Raw genomic sequence first — 12,027 nt, forward strand, 5'->3', positions numbered from 1 at the left:
CCATCCCCCCCTTTCTCCCCCATCCCCCCCTTTCTCCACCCTCCCCCCCTTTCTCCACCCTCCCCCCCTTTCTCCACCCTCCCCGCCTTTCTCCACCCCTTCTCCCCCCTCCCCCTTCTCCCCCCCTCCCCTTCTCCCCCCTCCCCCTTCTCCCCCCCTCCCCCTTCTCCCCCCTCCCCCTTCTCCCCCCCTCCCCCTTCTCCCCCCCTCCCCCTTCTCCCCCCTCCCCCTTCTCCCCCCCTCCCCCTTCTCCCCCCTCCCCCTTCTCCCCCCCTCCCCCTTCTCCCCCCTCCCCTTCTCCCCCCCTCCCCCTTCTCCCCCCCTCCCCCTTCTCCCCCCTCCCCTTCTCCCCTTCTCCCCCTTCTCCCCCTTCTCCCCTTCTCCTCCTCCACCTTCTCCACCTTCCCCCCCCCTTTCTCCCCCCCCCCTTTCTCCCCCCCCCCCTTTCTCCCCCCCCCCTTTCTCCCCCCCCCTTTCTCCCCCCCCCCTTTCTCCCCCCCCCCTTTCTCCCCCCCCCTTTCTCCCCCCCCCTTTCTCTTCTCCCCCCCCCCCCCCTTTCTCCCTTCCCCGACGAATGTCTGCCCCACCTGTGACCGGATCCGTGGCTCTCGCATTGGACTGTTCAGCCACCAAAGGACTCACTTTAGGAGTGGAAGCAAGTCTTTCTCGATTCCGAGGGACTGCCTATGATGATGTGAAACCTTTAGGAAGTTTCCAATGCTAATATTTAGCAAAGGAACATGGACAACTATTGGCAGTTGTCTCAGATTGTGCTGATTGACTATTGGAAGAAGCTGGATTTTCAGTGATCAGTAATATAGCCACGCTATTTCAACACCTTTTGATTAAACATGATATTTTCAGTCATTTGAGCAATTAAAATACCTGTGAGTAAGTACTTATCTTTGGATATGGCTATGGATGGCTTGTCTTTGTTGCTGATGACTACAAGAGTATTTAGATGTGTGGTGCCTGCTCTAGTTTGCAGCTAAGGTGTTGTAACAAGTGGTTAGATCAGAGCCAGGCAAATATAGAAATATTGGAACAGGAGTAAGCAATTCAGGCCCTTGAGTGTGTTTTGCCTTTCAATGAAATCATGGGTGTTTTGTATCCTAACTCCATTTACCTGCCTTGGCTCCATATCTCTTAATACCCTTAGCTAGCAAAAGTCGATCGATCTCTGATTTAAAATTATTAATTTTTTTAGCATCTACTGCTTTTTGTGGGGGAGTGTTCCATGCACCCTTTGTGTAAAGAAGCATTTCCTAACTTCTCTGCTGAATGGCCTGGCTCAGATTGCAAGGTTATGCCCCCTTGTCCTAGACTGCCCCACCTGTGAAAAAAGTTTCTCTCTAGCTACCCTATCAATTCATTTCAAAATCCTAAAAACCTCAATCAAATCACCTTCTATATTCCAGGGAACGCAAACCTAGTTTATGTAATCTCCCCTCATGATCTGACCCTTGGAGCCCTGCTAACATTACTGGTGAATCTCCACTGCACTCCTTCCAAGGTCACTATATCCTGTCTAAGATGCAGTGCCCAGAACTGTACATAGTACTCCACATGTAGTCTAGCCAGGGCTTTGTACAGCTGTAGCAAAACTTCATTCCCTTTATATTCTAACCCTCTAGATATAAAGGCTAACATTCCATTAGCCTTTTTGATTATTTTTGTACCTCGCTAGCAGCTATATGAAACAGCAGAGTAAATATGAACTTCATTGGCTATGATTGATCATTATTCACAAAAGCAATTTTCTCTTTCCTGTCATCATTCTGCTTCTCATTTTAGTTCTTTTTCTGTGTTCTGGGCTAGATTTGAGGCCAGCTCTCAGCTGTGAAAGGGGCCATTGTTCCAGTTCATTGTTGCACAGCTCCCTATTAATCCCAGAGATTTTATTTTTCAAAAAGGAATAAGAAGGTCTGGTGTTGTTGTGGCATGCCAAATACATGGTACCATGGTTTTAAGGATGCCCTTATTTGTCATCGTCATAGGCAGTCCCTCGAAATCGAGGAAGACTTGCTTCCACTCCAAAAGTGAGTTCTTAGGTGACTGAGCAGTACAATATGGGAATTACAGTCTCTCTCACAGGTGGGTCAGACAGTCGTTGAAGGAAAGGGTGGGTGGGAAGACTGGTTTGCTGCACACTCCTTCCGCTGCCTGCGCTTGCTTTCTGCATGCTCTTGGCGACAAGACTCTGGGTGCTCAGTGCCCTTCTGGATGCTCTTCCTCCAATTGGGGCGGTCTTTGGCCAGGCACTCCTAACGGTCAGTGAGGAATGTTGCATTTTATCAAGGAGGCTTTGAGGGTGTCCTTGAAACGTTTTCTCTGCCCACCTGGGGCTCGCTTGCCATGTAGGAGTTCCGAGTAGAGCGCTTGCTTTGGGAGTCTCGTGTCAGGCATGCGAACAATGTGGCCTGCCCAGCGGAGCTGGTGGAGTGTGGTCAGTGCTTCGATGCTGGGGTTATTAGCCTGATCGACGATGCTAAGGTCGGTGCGTCTGTCCTCCCAGGGGATTTGCAGAGACATCTTTGGTGGTATTTATCCAGTGATTTGAGGTGTCTACTGTATGTGGTCCACGTCTCTGAGCCATACATGCGCTTATTTATATTGCAAAAACGGCCACCATGCTCCACCCTTTATCTATGATTAATCCCCTTGGAGGATACGCCGCACCCTGAAGTTTCACTGGAATGAGGAACTGGAACTGCCCATCCCAAGCTCTCATTGACTTTGCAAATTGTAACTCGATCCATCTTGACTTCCTGAAGCGACAGAGGACAGAGCTTCCCAGAAGACAGCAAGGGCCAGCCAAAGTGCCTTACCCCTGCCCCAAGTGCATCCCTCCCCAAGCCAAAGTGCCTTACCCCTGCCCCAAGTGCATCCCTCCCCCCACCCCATGATCCGTCTGTCTCTCTCTTCCCCCCCGCCCGCCTGTGTCTGTCTGTCTCTCTCTCTCTCTCTCTCTCTCTCTCTCTCTCTCTCTCTCTCTCTTTTCCCCCCCCCCCCCCCCCCCCCAGCCTCTGTCTGTCTCGCTCTCTCTCTCCCACCCAGCTTCTTTCTCTCTCGCTCTCTTTCCTCTCTCTTTCCCCCCCCCCCCCCCCCCCCCAGTCTCTCTTTCTCCCCCAGTCTCTCTTTCCTTTCCCTTCCCAAGGCTAGGCCGCCCGCCACCGCTGCTCTCAGCCCCCGCAGAGATTGGGTCGGCAGTCTCGGGCCTTGGGTCCTGCTTCTCGGCACCATGTGGAGTGAATGATTGGGGGGGTGGGAGAGGGGGCAGAGCTTGACAGATGCGGCATGGGGGACGGGGCTTGACAGACGCATGTGCAAAAAAAGTGCAGTGCAAATAGTTGCATCGTTTTAAATACCAGTCTCGCCTGTTTTTGCATGAAGTGGCTCATGGCCAGATGCCTTCCATATAGCGAGGAGAGACTCCAAAAGTTGCTGGGTGACATGAGTTGTGCCTATCAGGACTTTGAATAGCACTGCTGAAGGCCTTGGAGCTAGTCATGTGCTCGGGACAAAGTGATGTATGCCCTGGAGAAAGAATGGAGACATTTCATAATATTTAAAGGTTTAAAATAAATTAGCATGGTGGAAAGAGGTTATAAAATGATCCTATTTATTGAATATCATAAGTTTGAATTCTTGTAGCGATCAAAATGCATCTAGAAGAGATCATTATTTGTGCGTACATCACAAACTGGCCGTCTCATTATATTATTTGTATAGAAATGTTGTATTGATTCATTATTGGTTATTCTGATTAATTTTTGAGCTTGTTTAAATAACCCGAAATGGTTGCCAGCACATTTAAAACTATACATCAATTCTTGAAAACACCTAATGCACCCTATTCATATTGACTGGATGCTAGATAATGGGTGTGGATTGTTTCACACCCCAACAGATCGGATCCAGCAGGGCTGAGGAAATAACTGGAAAGAAAGATTTATAGTTGTTGAATTGCATTGTTTTTCGGTATGGTCAATGAATTGTTGAGTCCCAGAGGCGATTTCGGAGAGTGAATGTTCTGAGAGAGGCAAAAGCGATCTATGGCCAATTCAGGAGTCACCTGGAAAAAAATCCTCTTCCCACCCTCACATATAATCAGGCATATTCCAGAAAGTACCCTAATCATTAATTGCTATCCAAATTTTGTCTTCTAGTATTATATAATGGAGCTTGTATTTTCCAAGTATATTAAAAGAAAGAAAAACATAAGCGTTGATATTGCGATTTATGTGTGTCTCAAATGTCTAAAAGCTTTTCACATGCAATGAATTGCAAGTGCATCAACCACTGTGAACACAGTATGGTCTCACACAAAGTACAGATACAAGTTCTAGTTAGTCACGCTACAGCACTCCTACCTTTGTGCAGAAACACTGTTCACTTTACTATGCTTTGTCTGCAGGAGGACGGAATGGAGCAAAAGGGGAAAGTCAGGCCAGTGATGATGAACTCGCCAGTGAAGTGCTCAGCCATTGCAGCAGTGCCAGCGAGACGACCAGTGTTCCTGAGGAAGGTACTAACCAGATGCATTATCTATAGTGATTGAACTCTCAAGACCTGGTGCATAAGTTACTTTTGAAGAAAATTCTGAGCCCTTTAGGTTTCAGAGAGTGAATCAGCACCATATCGATACTTGAGACTTTTCAAAGTCAAATGCAGATTGATACGACTTTTTCACTTAATTACCATTGGGATGAGGCAGAACATCATTCTCTTCCCTCCTTCCCCTTTAGAGGTGCTAACTGTAGATACTCGTGTCTCAGGAGATTAGAAAAATTGTGGGGAATCGATAATGGCGGTTGATCTACATGACCTTTTCGAAGAAGCGGGCATGATTGGCTGAATAATGTTTACATTTATGCATCCAGCACAAGAAAAGGCCATCAGACCGGCCCATGCGTGCTTGTGTCCATTCTTTTGTAAGTGTGCATCAACCATCAACCACTCACCTCCTGAGAGAGGAAAACAAAAGAGATTTGTAGCTAATTCAGGAGTCATCTGACACAACATTTCTCTCAAACCCTCAGGTAATCAGGCAGACCTCAGAGGGTAGCCTAACTACCCATTACTATCCAGAAAAAAATTATGATCACCATGTTTTCCAGAAGTCCATCTAACACCTAACTCATCAGTCTTCACTACTGGTTTCACAAATCAGCCACCCTCTTGACAGTAAGAACACATCTGACATCTAACTTTACCCCCTGCTTCCTCAGTTTGTATGGGTTGGCCCTATTTCTACACATCAAACACTTATCTATTTGCATGATCATGCATTTAATAATCTTAAATACCTGGATCCTTTCTGAACGATAATGTATTTTCTGTAACAAATTATGTTTGGGACTAAATGTATTGCGGGGGGCGGGGAGGAGGGGAATAATTCTTATTTCCCTTTAGAGATTTTGTTAAGATAACAGCAGAACAGAAAGTAGAGTCCAAATGTATTATTTTTCTTAGATGTTCCCTTCCTCTTTCCCCCCCCCAACCCCCTCCCAGAAAAGAGGGGCAATGGCAGGAGCTTCAGGAAGAAGAAATACTTACAATACAAAAACTGAACTATACTCCAAGAAAACAATGAAATAAAATGAAAACCACACTAGGAACTGATTTGGGCTATCCGGAAGACCATCTGTAAACACTTGAGATTGTGACATATACTGCATGTCAATGATGTACTGTCATTTTGTATAATATTTGGCATACTTTAATCCTGCAAGTTGCAAGCAAAATGTTTGATTTAAAAAGTTGCTGTGATGCAGGGAAGCTTTCCTTTTTTGGTTCTCGGGATATGAGTGATGCTGGCACAGCCGCATTCATTGTCCACCCTGAGTAGGTGATGGTGGGTCTCCCTTTGTGATGGTGCACCCACAATGGTAATAGGCATGGAATTCCAAGATATTGAACAAGCAACAGTGAGGGAATTGTGATTATGTCCAAGTCAGGGTGGTGTGTTCCCGGAAGGGAACTTGTTTTTTTTTTTAACCCATGACATTGCTGCTCTTGTCCTTCTCTGTGGTAGAGGAGGTTGCAGGGAGGGAGGTGCAGTCGAAGTTACTACAGTGCATCGTGTGAATCTTGTATACTGCAGCCACCGTGCACTCATGGCAGAGGGGAGTGAATATTGGGTCCAGTGGCAGGGGCGACTGATGGTGTCGAGCTTCTTCTGTGTTGTTTTGGCTGCGCCCATCCAAACGAGTGGTGATAGGGAAAGTCATTGATGAAGCAGCTGAAGGTGATTGGGCCATGGAGACTACCCTGAAGAACATAGGCAGTTCTGATGCTGGCTTCCGACAACCACAAACACTTTCTTTTGTGTCGGGTATAACTAGCTACTGGCGGGTTTTTCCTTTGACCCCTGTTGACTTCAATTTTTCTAGGACTACTTGATACCATGCTCGGTGGAATTGATGTCAAGATCTGTTACTCGACCCTTTCCTTTGACATTCAGCTCTTGTATTTGTGTCTGGCAACGGGGTCTGGAGTTGAGTGGTTTTGGTGGAACTCAAACTGAATGTTGATGAGCAGGTTATTGATGAGATGGGCTTCTTGATGACACTGTTTATAATTCTTTCATCACTTTACTAATGATTCGGAGTGGCTGATGGGTGATAATAGGCCAGGTTAGATTTATCCTGGTTTTTTTCTAGTTAGGACATAGCCATGCAATTTTCCACATTGTTGATAAAGTTATAACTGTACTGGAATAGCTTGGCCAGCAAAAGATGGAAGTGAGCAGTGCTGCTAACTAATGCAATGGAATGAAAGTGAACAGTGCTGTTAACCTACTGCAATGGACTGGCTTTGTGCCTGCATTTTTCCAAGTAGAGTGTGATCTTGGAGCTCCCTGGGACAATCTGAGGGCAGAAATCATCACTTTGGACCGTTCTTGTGCACCTCTTGCTGCCTAGATCAATGTTGGCTTCAAACAAGATTTTCAGTTGGGCTACATTCCTGCCACTTCATGCTGAGAAGCCAATGAGCAGACTGGCATAACTGATTATACCACTCTTCCATCCCTTTTGGGAAGTGCCTGATATCTACTTATGGCACTGACCATATCGAGGAGCACAGCACCAGGAACTGAATTGCACAGAATATACAATAAAGAAACAGGCCATTTGGTCCAACAGGTATATGCTTGTCCACACGAGATTCCTCCCATCCCTCTTCATCTAACCCTATCAGCATAACCTTCTATTCCTTTCTTCCCCATGTATTTATCTAGCTTCCTCTTAAATACATCTGTGCTATTTGCCTCAACTACTCCTTGTGGTAGCGAGTTCCACATTCTAACCCTCTGGTTATTTTGCAACTGCAAATTTGTGTTGCACTACCCTTGAGAGACAAATATTCTCCATTGCATCATCTAGATGAAGATTTTAATCTTTCGACCGCAATTTCTGTAATTATGTACTTTGTGTTTTGGAAGATTTTAGTTTCTCACTTTTCTCTCATCCTCTGCTCTCCCTAATGTCCAAGCAGATTGGTGAAAAATGGTAAATACCCATGTTTGCTTCTTTTTTAGGAAATGAAACCATGAATGAACAAATGGCCCAAGAGGAAGCTGAAGATAAGTTGAAGGAATGTATTGATAATACAATGGATAAAAGGTGAGGCAGGTTTGAGAGCATTGCATTTGCATTTGGGCTTGTATATTAGCTAGAGTTACTTGTCATGATGTGTTTTCTTTTATTGGATTCATCTTTTTTCTGTTTTTAGTGCGAAAACCAGACAAAATGCTCTTGAAAGCCTCAAGTTAGCATTTTCCTCCAAAATCGTATCAGACTTTTTGGTGCAAAGGAGAGTCACGCTCACTGATTGCTTGGAACGCTGTTTAAAGAAAGGTACGTGTATCTTGGTAAACTGATGTATGAGGTTAAAAGATATCCAGCTTGAAGAGGTGGTTGGTGGATCCTTACCTTGCAAAACTGACCCCAATTATTCCAAACATTGCATTATATTCCAAAGCTTCATCCTCACCAGTTCAGATTTTGCCAAGATGAGCTACAGTTAGACTTGAAATAAAATGCTGGAAACACTCAGCAAGTCAGGCAGCATTTATGCAGGGAGCAATAGATGCAATGCTTCCGGTCGATGATTTTTCATCCGAACTAGGAAGATGCTGGCAATGAACAGTTTTTAAGCAAGTACAGAGCCAGGGAATGAATAAAAGAGAAAGGCCTGTGATAGGGTGGAGGGTAGGAGGGATTAAATGACAAAAGGAATGATGGTGAAAGGCAAAAGGAGCTGATAATGGGACAAAAAATGAAAACAAAAGATGGGTCCAGAGGAGATGTAAATGGTTACAGAATGTCCAAGAGAAAATGGATGTTTAAGTTTTAAAACAACTTCAGTTTTGCATTTCCTTTTCTTTCTGAAGGGAAGGGTGAAGAACAAGCCATTGCAGCTACTGTCACAACCTTATTGTGTATTCAGCTGGGATCATGCAAAGAAGGCGAAGATGTTTTCCAAACCCTGAAGTCTGTTCTAATTAATATCTTTACTGACAAATCAGCTAGCTTGGCTGCCAGACACAGTGTAAGTAATGTATTTTCTAAGTGATGTATGTACACTGCTACAATACATAGTCCATAAGCCTTAATGAGATCCAAACACTGTTAGACAGTGGACTCTGCAAAAACGTTCCCAGAGATTCTTAAAATAAATATTACATTGAATTTTTGATAATTCTGTGGCAATCATTTCAGGAAATGGGAGTGGTTCACAATGTAGGAATGTAACCTATCTGTAATGTATGCACCTGCTGTTGCATTGTGAGTGGCTTAGCCAGTCACGTGATGGTCACAAGACTCAATAAACCCCCAGTCAGTTGGATCTAGGTCATGCACGATGAGGTATGCAGTTGTGAACCGGTAAAGTGTAATTTGATAAACCTTTGTTAATAAACCAACTTGTTATTAATAGCAATGTGTTGCTATGAATTCTTAAGCAAGAACCCATGAAGCAAATACATTTTCCTCCCCTAATAAGTTCTGGGCACAAGATAGATATTTGTGGTGTTGAATATAGGCAGTGCCACACTTGGTCTTCTACTCCCGTGTTCCCTTAAAAGTCTCGGACCTGTCATTGCACCAGTTTGTTTTATCCATATCCAAAGGTTCTTTTCCTCTCATTACCAAAGTCCTGGACAAAGATGTCAGCCTCTCTATAGCAGTAGATGAGATTAGACCGATAGAACCAAACATTGTGTTTAATTTGACTTTCCCAGGTTTTTGCTTTTTAGGGTTCCCAGCAGTCTGGTGTCAGCACCAATTGACAGAATTCCAGAAAATACTACCATTTTTTTTGTCACAGGCATACAAAAGAATGAAAAGCTAGACACTTCTGATCATGTAGTATACTCAATGACCAGTCCCATGCTCATCGGCAGCAATGCTCATTAGAGTAAATGAAGCAGGCTAAACAAAGGATCATAGGACAAAGCACCAATTGAATTTTAATTTACCTCAGAGAATGGCCTATACAGTATACCCTTTTACACTAACCTATATTATGTCCATCAAAATAAGTTCCCCCACAGATGGGTCACCATATCTGCACCAAGATCAGCTAAACCTTTAAATGTGCAAAATGCAGTCGCACAATATCTGAAGCTCTTGATTGATTTGACAAAATTCTTGTTATGCTGTGACTGCCCAAATTTGCCTCTAAATTCATGAGACACGCCCATAAAGAATGGTTGCACCTACATTATCTATAATAGGGTAGACAAACTCAGTAATTTTAAGACTTCCAGTCAGGTTCTGTAGAGCAAATACTAGCACCAATCAATGCTGATAAGAAACTGTATGCTGCCAAGGACCAAATGACTATTCGATGCTAGGAACGAACCACGTTAGACTGCCAAGATAATGCAATCTGGCACCCTTTTATGCCCCTTGGTACTGAGAGTTTACGGATAACAGAAGAACAATAATAGCACTTACTGGTACCAATGTATGTAAAGGAAAGAATATAAAACTTAATTGATTCAAGGATTTAGCTATCATTCTAGAAGCGCAGGTTCCACTGGAGTATTTTTGGAATGACTGGAAATAGCATTTTGTCTGGTGGTGTCAGTATATAACTGGGCTTGTTCTGATTCATGATATAGGACCGATGAAATATTAAAAATGACAAAGGCCCACTTGGTCCACACTGTTAATTGGCTGAATTGGTGCGTTTAGTCAATTAGTGGTTTACAACTGCATTGAGCTGATTTTGGAAAATCAAGTGTGACTATAAAACCATTAAAGTACCTTCATTGTTAAAGGTGTAATTTGTCCAAAGCAGTAAAATTATCAAAAGTTTGAACATTTTGGCCTCACAGACCTATATGATGTGCATCTTTTGCATGGTTCCCACAGCCCTGCATATAGTTTAGTAATTTCAAGATGGGCTAAAAGATTAATGGACTAAACCTTTAGGTTTGTAACCATCAACCATTCAGCCTTTCAGTTGGGTAATACATTTGGGTATCTCTTACTTAATGTTTGCTGTTGCTTCTGTTTAGTGTGCCACCGCTCTTGGAACGTGCTGTTACATCGCTGCTAATGAAGCGGAGGTAAGTCTTGATTTGTTGGATAACTTTGTGAGTAGATACTTGTTTCTGTGGCACCTGATGCAACATGCCATCAATCTTGTTGAATACTACATTAATGTAAAGTAGTGCACTCTGGTGCTGATTATTTTGAGGCTCTAGGCTCATTGATAGTCTTTAAAAAAAAAAAAATTAAACTTGTTCATTTATGTATATGTGAGCGGCGGACCATGGGGCCAGTTCAAATGCTCTATCCAACTATGGAAATGGCATCTGTGGAATGAAATTAATCGGAGTTAAATAATACAGATTGTAATGTTAGATTTGATAACCTGGAGTTTTGCTAAATTTATTTTGGGGACCAGTGAGAAATTTTACAGCACTTTTGTTGGCTAGTTCCTTCTGGAGTCTAAATTGGATAGGGCCCCTAATGGGGAAAATTGTATCTGGTCTGTAAAAGGAATTGATTTAAATAATTAAAAGAAAAGCAAGTCTGAAATATAAGCACACAATACTGGAAATACACAGCAGGTCAGTCATCATCGATATCCAGCAACTACAGACCAGTCAGTTTAATCTCGGTAGTGGGAAGCTTTGAGAAACAATAATCCATGACAAAATTAAAAGTCATTTGGACAAGTGTGGATTAATTAAGGAAATCCAGCACAGATTTGTTAAAGGCAAATTGTGTTTAACTAACTTGATTGAGTTTTTTGATGAAGTAACAGAGGGCTGATGAGGGCATTGCGGTTGATGTGGTGTACATGCACGTCCAAAAGGCATTTGATAATGTGCCACATAATAGGTTTGTCAGCAAAGTTGAAGCTCATGGAATAAAAGAGACAGTGGCAGCATGGCTACGAAATTGGTTAAGTGATGGGAAATAGAATAGTTTATGGTTGTTTATCAGACTGGAGGAAGGTACATAGTGGGGTTTCCCAGGAGTTGGTACTAGGACCACTGCTTTCCTTGATCTATATTAATGACTTGGACTGGGAGTACAGGGTACAATTTCAAAAGTTGCAGATAACGCAAAATTCGGAAGTATAGTGATGGACTTCAAGAGGACATGGACAGGCTGGTGAAATGGGCGGACATGTGGCAGATGAAATTTAACGCAGTAAAGTGCAATGCGATACATTTTGGTAGGAAGAACGAGGAGAGGCAATATAAACTAAAGGGTACAATCTAAAGAGGGTGCATGAACATAGAGACCTGGAGGTATATGTCCACAAATCATTGATAGTGGAAGGGCAGGTTGAGAAAATGGTTAAAAAAGCATACGGGGATCCTGGGTTTCATAAATAGAGGCATAGAGTGCAAAAGCAAGGATGTTATGATGAACCTTTATAAAACTCTGGTTTGGCCTCAACTGGTGTATTGTGTCCAATTCTGGGCACCGCACTTCAGGAAGGATGTAAAGGCCTTCGAACGTGTAGAAAAGATTTAGGTGAATGGTGCCAGGAAGG

The 12,027-nt window shown here is 43.5% G+C and overlaps 1 protein-coding gene across 2 annotated transcripts in view; it reads left to right on the plus strand.

Annotated features, from left to right (window-relative positions):
* Positions 1 to 12,027, plus strand: part of LOC139277275 (interferon-related developmental regulator 2-like) — a 57,408-nt gene that overhangs the window by 24,809 nt on the left and 20,572 nt on the right. For both annotated transcript variants that reach the window (XM_070895525.1, XM_070895526.1), the window contains exons 2-6: positions 4,418 to 4,528; positions 7,544 to 7,628; positions 7,738 to 7,862; positions 8,399 to 8,556; positions 10,532 to 10,582. In XM_070895525.1, the coding sequence (XP_070751626.1) occupies positions 4,418 to 4,528; positions 7,544 to 7,628; positions 7,738 to 7,862; positions 8,399 to 8,556; positions 10,532 to 10,582 (530 nt within the window). The remainder of the gene's footprint in view (positions 1 to 4,417; positions 4,529 to 7,543; positions 7,629 to 7,737; positions 7,863 to 8,398; positions 8,557 to 10,531; positions 10,583 to 12,027) is intronic.

Source organism: Pristiophorus japonicus, chromosome 12 (genome assembly GCF_044704955.1).
Source record: "Pristiophorus japonicus isolate sPriJap1 chromosome 12, sPriJap1.hap1, whole genome shotgun sequence".
NCBI lineage: Eukaryota > Metazoa > Chordata > Chondrichthyes > Pristiophoridae > Pristiophorus > Pristiophorus japonicus.